The sequence below is a fragment of the Sinocyclocheilus grahami genome, unplaced genomic scaffold, assembly GCF_001515645.1.
Source record: "Sinocyclocheilus grahami isolate Dianchi unplaced genomic scaffold, SAMN03320097.WGS_v1.1 scaffold161.1, whole genome shotgun sequence".
NCBI classification, from domain to species: Eukaryota; Metazoa; Chordata; class Actinopteri; order Cypriniformes; family Cyprinidae; genus Sinocyclocheilus; species Sinocyclocheilus grahami.
The window spans coordinates 1,546,776-1,559,093 of record NW_015505340.1 but is presented as its reverse complement, the minus strand read 5'-3'; the positions used below and the strand labels follow the sequence as shown (position 1 = coordinate 1,559,093).

At 36.2% G+C, this 12,318-nt stretch overlaps 1 protein-coding gene across 1 annotated transcript in view; it reads left to right on the top strand.

Moving 5' to 3' along the window:
- Positions 1-12,318, top strand: part of LOC107592975 (angiopoietin-1-like) — a 58,820-nt gene that overhangs the window by 24,953 nt on the left and 21,549 nt on the right. The window contains exons 2-3 of the mRNA XM_016282558.1: positions 10,538-10,693; positions 11,095-11,216. Coding sequence (XP_016138044.1) covers positions 10,538-10,693; positions 11,095-11,216 — 278 coding nt within the window. The remainder of the gene's footprint in view (positions 1-10,537; positions 10,694-11,094; positions 11,217-12,318) is intronic.

Below are 12,318 nucleotides of genomic sequence, written 5' to 3'. Positions count from 1 at the left end.
CGATATCTAAGCCGGTGAACTGCGAACCTCAGACTGCCGCCTTGCGTTTCTCACGTTACTGAACGATGCCATTATTTACTGTATAACTTGCCCATAAACAAATAATACTGAGATTAGCTAACATATTTTAACATCAAAATAAATAAAATTCAGTATTATAACGAATAAAATCTATTTATGTTTTGCGTCACGCACAACGACGCATGCTGACGCATTTAGCTGACTGACATCTCATCCCTATAGTAGGCTATATGTTGCGTTGCGTAAAATAATATGATTTACAGCACAGTAAAGACTTTGTCTTCATGAATTAAAATGTATACAAACCTTTATTTCACTTAAGAAGTGCACCAGTTCGGCGGCGCTCTCCCCTGAAGAGGATGCAAAAAGCCGCAGCTGGGTTGAAGCAGGGGTGGACTTAACCAATAAGCGAGGTAAGCGCTGATCAGGGGGCCCCAACTGATATTGATGAAACATATTTGGCAAACGCTCCAGTGTGTATTTGTGTTCTGGAGAGCATCAAATGTTCACTCACCGCTCAAAACGCTGAGTTTTGTCAATTGCTGAGTTCTGCAAGCTCACAAATCCACTCATTATAACAACGTGCGGTGCGGTGTAGCGGTGTCATTGTGCGGTGCAGACAGCTTCATTAATTAACAGAATGTTGTGAGATCGCGATGAACGGAAGTGCTTTTAGACAGCTTTTAGTGATTATAGAGGGAGCGTTCTGCGCACTTTCTGGGCTGGAGAATCCTGTCTGACTGTCTCAGAACGGATATATTAACCTCAGAGAAGAAAGTATTGTGTTTCGTGTCATGATTTTATTTGTCTTGATGTTTCAAAATGACTCGCTTGTGTGCTTTTCTTATGCTCACCTGCGCAAACACTCATACAAATCCACGAATGCGATGACAGGAGATTTTCACTATGCTGTATACAGTATGCCTTAAGAACGCTTGGAACACGGAACGAGTTGCATGAGATAATTCATTTTTGACATTTGAATCCTTTTTGTAAAAGGATTGAAGAGTCTTTTGTGATCAGAAAAAAAAAGTAACCTAATATGGCTTTAGAACAGCATCGGGTTGACTAATTATTTACTTATGATGTGATAGGGTAAATAAACTATAAACTATGAGAGAGAGTGCGAGCAAAATAAGCGTTAGGCGTAAAAGAGCGCATAGTTGGGGCCTCATACCTGAAATTTGCTTAGGACCCCCAAATCACTAAGGACCCGGTTATTTTTAAAATCGCAGCTTTTTCTACGCGGTTAGGCCGTTCGTCCACACGCAAACGCAGCACCAGTTCACTGAAACCGAACATTTTTGAAAACTCCTGCCAGGGTGAACATTTTCAAAAACTCTGGTTGCAGTGTTATCGTGCAGACAGCGAAACCGAAGTTTTTGGCTTGTGACGTCGGCGCCTGCGCTGTTATATCTGCCTACTGGAGACTTTTTCAAGCTTCTGATTGGCCAACATGGCTTTACGGTTGAGATTATATCACCACCTGTTAGTTTGGCATGCTTTTGATAGCGAATCATAGCATGCGTTTTCATGTGGACGGAGATTTTTAAAAATATCTGTGTACATGTGGACATGGCCTAAGTCCACCCCTGGGTTGAAGTAACCCCACGCTGGGTTGTTTTGTCGGAGGAAGGGAGAGGGGTGTCAGTGAGATTGACCCAGCCACTAACTCAATGGATGGGTTAAACAAAATCTACCCAGCACTGGAAAAAACCACCCAACATATGATGCAGTTGGTTAGAAAAAATAACCCAGCATTTTTTAGTTAACAAATGTAAAAAAAAAAAAAAAATTTGGAAAAACATTTTTTTTTAAGTATTCAAATATAGTGTTATTCCTATAATAATAATAGCAATAATATCAACCCTTGACTTTATTGCCTGTTTATTGCCTGCTGTTTAAGAAACACCTTTGTTTTGTATTTGTGTATCGTGTATTGTTTTGTATTATATTGGGTTCTAGTGTACTTTACAAAGGCCGAATAATCCTTCTACAGCTTGTCTAGACAGACACTAAAAATCCATTAACAGTTTATTGCTAATAATAACAAGCACATGTCCCCTTCATGCTACCAAAATCAAAAAAGACAAAAGCAAACATTTCTCTTGGAAGCTGTCTTCTCATCTCTCACTGAGTCAAAGCAAACAGCCTTTCCATCTTCTTTCTGTCCCGCACGTAACTTCATGTTCTTAAGACAGGATATCGAAAATTAATTCCTTTTTGCTTTCGTTAACTTCCATTGACGTCTTTGCTTTATTGGGCTTTGTGCACCACATCGGCGCTCTCATCAGATGAGCTCTTGTTCTATGTTTGTGGTATTTATAGAACAGAACGTATCAATTACTATGGCCTTTGGTGTCTGGACAGATGAAAATGAATGAGTTGAAAGAACACAGTGCTCATGCTTTCCAAAAGGTGATCAATGATTAAGATATTATGGATGAGTTGCTTCAGTGTTTAAAGTTGAGTCTTTGTGCTAGTAGGAGATCTATCCTCCCTACAAAACCTCAGTTGGCAATGACTTTGTGCAGATATAGTTACCATCCCTCTTGGCATCATTGTTTGTTCATGCTGTTTTGGTAAGCAATGTAATCTTGAATATATCAATTCATTTTAATGCATTTGCACTGGATGAACTCATTTTCTATGATCACTGCTAATATTATAAAACATTTGTGTGGTTTGTGAAAAATTTCTGTAAGTTTGTATGCTATAGAAATATATTTTTTAACTGTTTGTATCTGTATTAACAGTTTATTAAAAATAATGTAATATATATTAACAATTTCACGCGCACACACTCATGCACACACATTTAGTTTATTTATTTAAATATAGTGCAAATGTTATTGTTCTGACATATTGCACTACAAAGGTAGGAAAAGGTGTGTTAAGACACTGAGACACCTAGTCATATTTTCCTAAACCTCATTTTGTTTCTGTAAAGTGTGATTTGTATTTTTTTCCTTTTCTTTTTCACTTTATTTCAAGTCATATGTTTAGATTGTGATGGCTGCTGTGACCAGTGTTGATTTTGTTTTGATATTGTGTTTCCGTGCATCCAGTTAGCATATACATTTACTTCTTGTTGGATTTTACTTAAATATTTTGCAGTTCAATACCCTCCACAAACTTTAATATAACCTCTTCATTGTTTTAAAACAACCATATTATGTTTTAGATTTCTATCTAAAGTTTCAAACCACATCTGACACAGAAATTAGTAGCCTACTTACGTAACAATCAAAAGTTACCGCATTAAAATGAGAGTTTTTTTTTTTTTATTGGAATTGAAATATCTAGGCTGGCTGGAGCCCTTTAACGGGGGACCCAAATATACCCCAAATATCTCAGGGATTTGTAATAATACACCTAGGCAGCTGGGAATATGCCAGTTCTCAAAATGCTATGTTTTAACATTTTGCCGCTGACAAACTGAAATTGCAACATGGCTGACTGTGCCATGGCACCCAAGCACTGCTTTAAATTGTTTGGGAGATGGTTGGTTTAGATTTACATTGCATATATAAACTGTAGCCTTCGAAGTATGCAGATAAATATAATTTAGTAAAATGATTACGTTTGAATCCAGATCCATTTGCCATCTGTGGCAAATTGATTGGTTGGTTTTCATTGATTGATGGTAGTCAAACTTTCCGAGGATGAATCAAGCTTAGAATCATTCTGCAAACTGTCCATCTTCACCGCTCCATATTAAAGGGTCGATGTCGTTGCGAACTTATGACTTTTTTTCCCTATAACACTGAAGGAAAAGTTTTGAGGAATGTTCATGCTGCTTTCAATACAGTGAACTTGGATTGGGAAAGTGCTTGTCAGACTCCAAAAAGACAACGAATGCACCTTAAAAACATTATAAGTGATCCATGAGACTCATGCACTATACAGTATTTCATGTCGTCTCCTGTTCATTTATCTTTGTGTGAGACCAAAATGCTTTTTTTTTTAATTCTAACTCGCTGTTCACAAAAAATTTAGCTTGACATCTATGGTCCCTATTTTTGTAAATACAAAATCAGCTTGGACATTCTGCTAAACATTTGCTTTTGTGTTGTATGGAGGAAAGAAAGTAATTTGGGTTAGAAACAACATGAAGTAAATCCAGAAATTTTTTTTTTTTGAAAGTTTCTTACTCTCACCAAAGCTGTCTTTGTTTGTAATATTGTGAAATATTATTCAAACTAGCTGTTTTCTATTTTAGCATATTTTAAAATGTAATTTTTTCATCTGATGGCAAAGCTGAATTTTCAGCAGCCAGCAGTCTTCAGTGTCACATAATCCTTCAGAAATCGTTATTGTTTTTGTGGAAACTGTGATAAAAATTTTTCGAGATTCTTTGATAAATAGAAAGTTCAAAAGAACAGTATTGATTTAAAACAGAAATATTTAACTGTCACTTTGATCACTTTTTTGTGATCCTTTCTGGGAAAAAAATATTTTAAGAAAAAAAAAAACTTTTGAACAGTAGTATACAGTATCTCAATATTTACCATAGGTGTCTTCTAACTCTTTGAGCTTTAGAAGATGATATTGAATTGCAAGGAGCAAGAATGTGGCTTTCATATTGCGAGAGAGAACAAGCTATATATTTCTCTGTGAATGTTTCACGTGGTGTGCTTGAGTGTGTTTTTTTGTGTGTGGGAGAGAGAGAGTGTGTGTTCCTTGAAGGAGAGTTTGTGATTAAATGAATGTCTGTAAACTAACCCTGGGGACTGAGGTTGTAAAGGTTAACTGTGAGCCCGGCTTTATATTACATCACAATGTCTGCCTAACACTCCAACTGCATTATATAACTTGCTGCTACACAAGATCATATAGACACTCCGCAAAACAAAACTTGTGTATACGTGACCGCTGAGTAAATTCTAGCTTTGCAATAACTTATCTTATCTTAAATGACAATCTGAGTGTACTGCTAACCTAATTACAGATGCAGTAGTAATGGATGCTAATTTACAGAAGCAGCAATTATTCTTCCCAGTAGCCACAAGCGTCAGAGGGTCTTGCTGTATCACTAAGAACAAGACAGAAGAAATAAACCAGGTTCAGCCCAGGGTTTTCCCTGTGAGACCTCACTTGACAAGGTTGAGCTTAACCCCAAGTGCTGTGATGCATCACACTTTACCTTGTAACAATGCAATATGCATTGGCGCCATATGAGTTAGCGGACAACACTAGAATTTTTTTTACATTTATCGGCCAAATTGGATATTCAATTGTGCATGCTCATTTCCACTGTTGTTATATTTAAAATAACTTTTCCATAATCTAACGCTCATTTATACTGTACATTATGATGTTGTGATGTTTGGAATGACTTGCAAAACATTCAGAAAGAAAAATCAATCAGAAAGTTTGCATTAAATTAATCAAAAGTGACAGTAAAAATATTAATTGTTACAAAAAATTTCAATTTTAAATAAATGTTTTTCTTTTGAGCTTTCTATTCAAAATGAAACAAATGAATAACTGTTTCTACAAAAATATTAAGCAGCACAACTGTTTTCAGCATTAATCATAATAATAAATGTTCCTTGGGCCCCAAATCAGTATGTTAGAATGATTTTAGAAGGATCATGTGACACTGAAGACTGGAATAATAGCTGCTGAAAATTCAGCTTTGCCATCAGATGAAAAAATTACATTTTAAAATATGCTAATCACTGTGTGTTATCGAATGCTTTACAGAGAAAAAAAAATCTCATTTCGAACAGAAATTTTTCTGCAAATGCATTGTCTTTCAAGATTCTTGAGTATACAATTTATCATGTCTGTTGCATCAAACATAGACATTATTGTAGTTTATTGTTTATTTAAACAGATTAATGTTTTAGCATTAACAGGCTCATAACAGTGTTTTGACCTCTCATAAACTCCAATAAACCATTTTGGACAGAAACAGGGCTGATCGTGCTAATACAGCAGTAAGAGAGCAGATGTTGGCGTCACGGCACCAGCCGTAGTCATTATCACTGACCTCAGTGTTCATCATGTGACCCGTCCTGTAATTTACAGACCCCTAAACATTTACAGTCCTGTGCCAACTAGCAGTTAGGAAGATATTTTGTTCTGTTGGGTGATTTTCTTCAGCACACAGTCGGGTGATTTAGTGGCTCTTTAAGCAAGTCGGGTGTTATGGCTCTCTAAATGGGTAAAACCCCTTTGTCACCTTTGTTTGAGTAATGTGTATTTTTATGATTCTGGGAAGGAGTGTTTCCTTTTTTTCTGAAGGACTCCATCCATCGCATCCATCCATCCATCATTAAAAGTGTCCCACACAGCTCCGGGGGGCTAATGAAGGCCTCCTGAAGCGAATCGATGCATTTTTGTAAGAAATATATCCATATTTAAAACTTTATAAAGCGTAATCTCTAGCTTCTGCTAACTATGTGCGTGCATGGGAGAGTCGCATTCCAGCAGATGACGTAGGATGTAGGCATAGCGTAAGATCCGGTGAGACTATGCTAGTCTCGCAAGAACCAAGGTTTGTTTACAGGAGCAAAGGAAGCAAAGTTTCCTTTGTTTAACAAAGGAAAACAAGTCTCCTCTTGGCTTATATCGAAATACAAAAACGCATCGATTTGCTTCAGGAGGCCTTCATTAACCCCCTGGAGCCGTGTGGCACACTTTTTAAGATGGATGGATGCAGTTTATTGAACTTCTATTGGACTATTAAATAATACCACCCATTCCCTTCCATTATAAAGCTTGGAAGAGCCAGGACATTAAATATAACTCCGATTGTATTCGTCTGAAAGAAGAAAGTCATATACACCTAGGATGGCTTGAGGGTGAGTAAATCATGGGGTATTTTTTCATTTTTGGGTGAACTATCCCTTTAAATTTGGGCCTCTTGAACATCACTCAGTAGAGCTGCCCCGTTCACCTTCTCACATCAGTGCACTTTGCAAGTAAACACAATCAATCTGCAAGTCAAGTAGCAAACTTCGCCGGCTTTAAACGGCATAGTGATATCGATATAGACGTGACTTCTCTCAGGTCAGATTTTTGAGCACTGATATGGCTGACCTTGACTCATTTGGCATGACCCTCTGCTGGTGGGCAACTGTGAGATGTAAGCCAATCCCCCAGGCGCAACGGGTTCGACGGGGTCCTATACTTGATCGTACTCTGTTCGATCAAACTCCCACATGTGTGAATGTGTTTTTGAGACAAAGTGCAGGTGACATATCTCATTCTATCTCCATTAGATGCAGTGTTTTTCTTCTGTTATTTAACATTAGCTCAACATAGGTTAATTTTCATCATTAAATTATTATTTATTAGTCATTGCCAACACTAGTATGCTTTTAAATGACTCAAGCCAATTGAAAAAACATGATATTTCTCTTTCTATACCTCATCTGTTGTCTTTGGGTAGGCACGTTTATTTGTGAATGGAAGTGGGAAGTAACCATACACCCACTAAAGCCCTTTACTGCTTCCTCTGATATTTTTTACACAATGTTTCTGTTTGTGTAAACTTGATTCTCCTTCCTTTGTTCCATGCAGGACACCCACTAGAGCATGACACAAGCAAAATTCCCTCAGAAAGTCAAAGCAAATTATCTCTGGGCTAATGTTTCTCCAGGACACCAGAATAGCGCCCACACCCTTCTGAAGGTGACTTAATTCACTCTCAAAGCCTCGGCCAACATTGTTTCAGAGTCCAAACCTCCGTTGCATCTTAAACTGGATTAGAGTCAAACACTTTACCCATAGAGAGAGCTAAATGGAAGACACAGACCCAGATTGCGAAGCTTAATGTCATTTTAGAGCAAACTACTGATCGAATTGCAGCTAAAATGTGTCTAATGCCTGCAGTGTTATAGGTCTTTTGTATTCCTTCCAATAATTTCCATCAAGCTTTGGCTGTTTATTGTAAAGAGACACTTGTATCTGTATAACTTGCTTCACAATTACCTATTACATAGTAATCGAAACAACAGCATTGGCTTTATAATCACTGCCAAATAGGAATATTAGTCTGCAATCTTAATTCTACATGACAGATTGCTAGTGGCTAAAGCAGTAACCGGTTGAATTTCTGTGTTTCTGACTGTGTGTTCACAACTGTTTGGCGTACATGTTGGCAAGTGAAGAGAGAGCTTTCCACATGCTTTCATTTGGTTTATAATTTTTTGTTTTTCATATTGTAATATCTATATCACGATGACTTCATATCTCAATCCCAACTTTTTTTTTTTTTTTTTTTTTATCTCTGCATAGAGTCATAAGCTGAAGGGCTCCAAACTTGGAAATTACAGCCGATTTCTCTTATTCAACCGCACCTTCTATTTTCTAAACAAACATGTTTTGCTGTGCCAAGTGATTCGTTAGGCTTATAGTACTTGCTGTGTTTGGCTCTTTGTTGCTGAACACTCCTTGATTTGAACTATACAAAACAAAGCAACCTTGATGGAATGACTAAAGCAGCAATAAATATGATAAAGCTGTTCACTGAAATGCCATTGAAACCCATAAAACCACAACATGGTGACAATCAGGTCCTTGAACTGCAATTGAACAGGACAAGCGGTCTGAAAAATCATGGAGTCCTGTTAAAATTTGGCTCCCTGTAGGTCTGCTCTCTTCAATGGATTCACATGGGATCATTCATGATGTAATAAGTGGAGCAACACGGCCTGCTGAAATCATGGAAAAAATGGAGTAGGCGACTCTGTTGTCACTGTCGATTTTGTCGAAGTGTCTTGCAGCCAGACATTTTCCGTCACACATCACATCAGGGTGTATAGATTTCACTTGGTGACGTGTCTTGATGTACATGTGAACCAGTTGCACCTCACAGTTTGAACAAGTTGAAGAGTGAAGCATGCTGGACAGTTTTGCATAGGGATGAACTGATATTCAAATTCTTGCTGATAATAAGCAGAAAATTGTCATGCGATGACCGATAAAATTTGAATTATATTTGAGATTTTTCTACAATTATATATTTATATATAGAAAGCATTTAATATACTGAATATATATATATATATATATATAATATATTTTTTATAATTAAAAATATTTACATTTAACACTTTAGTTTTATTGTTACTAAATTATTAAACAGTAAATTAAATGTTAATTTAAAAACACTAATAATTTATTAACATTTGTTCAAATTTAAATGTTTTTATAAAATTAATGAAATTGTTATTACATCTAATTATATTTTTACATTTAATTGTACTGTTATAAGTGTTTTTAAAGAATAACTTTCATTGAGGTTTGGAAAATGAGGGTAAGTGATGAACAGAGATAATCATTTCTAATCATCTCTAATGACCTCAGCGTCAGTGGGCATCTCTTGAGGTTTAATCAACAGAAGTAGTCTTTGTGTTTCTAAAGCTTGTTCTGGTCTTGTCATCTCTCCAGCTAGAAGATTAGAATGAAAGCCTTCATGATAAACCAAGCGTCTCCTTTAGCTAGATATCTACATCTCTTCCTCTCTGAACAAACAACCTACATCTGCTTCCACCTACCTTTAAGACTGACTCTTCTAGAATTTGTGTTACTGCTCTGTTCAAGTTCATTTAAAACTGAGCCGCTGCAGGTCATCATGAAGAGGCTAAGATAAGAAATTGCTTTAAAATTGTGCCAACATGGAAATATCCTTTCTTTAAAGAGTGTTTATTTTATTTTTTTAAAGAAAGTCATAACTGTGATGGATTTGATGGGTGTCCTTGTGCTGATATGGTGTCTCCTTTCATTTTATTGGCCTCTTAAAAAGTTTGTCAAACTCTCCATGTGCTCTGGGTGTTAAAGTGTCTTTAGGACTGTTGGAGTTGTCAAGTTAAGAGTGTTTTACCTCTGAACAGATTTTACAGCCACTGGAGTGTTGATTATTTCAGGCTTCAGAGGTCACGTTGACATCTGAGCTTGATTCTCCTCCTTTTGTAACTTTAGTTTGGACTTTTTTGCCATTTTAAATGTCATTTAAAATTGACATTTTTTTATTTGAATTCATTAATTTATTTTAATTTATTATTTATTTATTTTTTACTTGTGATACATTTCTTTAAAATAAATGCCAGACTGATTATTTGGTTAAATGGTGCAAATCCAGCTAATACAGAATGTTCTCAGAACTTTAGCTGTATGAAAGGTATGAGGTCTCTCAAAGGTATGAACAAACGTTTTTGTTAATAGAATGTCCATTCAAAGTCATATGGTTTTTAATAATGTTCTAAAAATGTTATTTGTACATCATTCATGGAACTAATGTTTGTCAAATGATAAAAATGGAATGCTCACTTAACATTCATTTAACCAAGAAAAAAAGTGTTTTTACAAAATGTAAAAAAAACTGGACATTTTAAACGTTCAGAGAACTTTCAGAAATAACTTTTTCATAACTTAGCGGGAACGTTTGCAAAGCATTCTTAGAACATATTTTTGTTAACTGGAAACACATTCATAGACATGCCTTAAATACGACGATTTCCATGGATCTTTTCTAACATGGTCTTTTTGCTTGTCACCACAGATTGAGAACTACATCAAAGACAATATGAAGACAGAGATAGTGCAGTTACAACAGAGTGCTGTTCACAACCACACGGCGGCCATGTTAGAGATGGGCACCAGTCTTCTCTCCCAAACAGCTGAGCAGACGCGCAAGCTAACCAATGTCGAGACACAGGTATGTTCGTCCCAAGATCCATTTCATGCTCCATTAAGCGAACAAACTTTTTTCTATGTATCCCTTTAATACGGCTCAAATACAGCCAAGAAAAGCACTAGTCCTGCATTAGACATAAAGTCTCTTTTTAAGTATCATGCTAATGTTTTTGTTGCTCGATCTCTTTATGACTTGTGTGCCTCAATGAGACACAGAGGGATGCAGTAAAGTTGTGTTTTGCTGATTTGTCAAATAAGAGGTTGAGGTTGAGAATAACTGTTCCTAAGTGCTATGGTACTGCGGTATAGCGGTGCTGTTTATGACTTCTCCTGCTCAGTTAGTATTAACTTACTTAATGGTTTTAAGGTCTGTGTTTTTGCGGAAGGATTACTGTATTTTTATTGGAATGTTATTGTTTTCAGGTTTTAAATCAGACATCAAGGTTGGAAATTCAGCTGCTGGAGAATTCACTATCCACCAACAAGCTGGAGAAAGAACTTATGATACAGATAAATGAAATCAACAAGATCCATGACAAGAATGGGTAAACCTCCCAATCCGACACCACTTCTCACACACTAATATACAAAATTGAAATATATAAAATTGTATATACAGTATAAGGGGTTGGACAAAAATATTTATTTTATTTATATAAAAAAAGACTTCCATAAAAGTCTAGTGTGTAATTATACATAATATTAAGTTAGTAGCGTTGCTACTTTTAATTTGTTACTCTCCAACACTGCACACAAAAAACAAAAATCTGAGCCACAAAAAAAAACATTTCAGAGCTATAGTAGGGACCCTGCTTAAGCCGTCTCACTGTGCTGCTGTTTAATCTGCCAGTACAGATGTTCAAATCTCACTCACTTGTAATTTTTAGGAAAAATAGATTTTTATGCCAGAACCACAATACAGATCATTACACTAAATGATTTTCAATTCTTGACAACACAAGCTCTCAGACATTAGCTTGGTGCAGTGCAACAGAACCTGCCAAGACATGAGTGATGTCCCCTGATCCGCCGTTAAACTTTGTCCTCTGTGAAGATAAATTTTGCAATGCAAAGCTTTTGGAACACTTTCCAATTTTCTATGTATTGATTGTTCTGATGGGACATGCATGTTACTCTCAAAATGATGGTTTAATTCCCAGTGATCTCTCTGCTTTGAGCCCAGCTGTTGTTGAAAGCACACAAGCATTCATATCCCTCTATGCGTTTATCTAAATCTGAAAATGTGTTTATGTCTGCGTTTTCATTACCAGTGCTGATATAATTACTCATCCTATAATATAGATTGACGTTATGTCTTTCTCCTCTTTCAATCTAAAATTAATTTTGCATTAATTCAAAGTTCTTTATGTGGACTGAATTTTGCTTTAATAAGCTGGTGAATCCACCCCAGCATGCATCAGGTTTCCAAGATGTACAGCGCAGATTTAAGGCTTGGATCCATTTTAGACTTGCACTAATGCTCAAAGCTGTAAGATGAACTGTGTTTGTTTGTATGCTGTGTAAATTATGGATATTGACTACATTCATATCAGTATTTACTACAGCTGTAACAACCTCCATTGCTTCTGCCTTTGAATACTGAAACATAAATACAGTTTCATCATATAGTCAAACCTTAATGAAGCC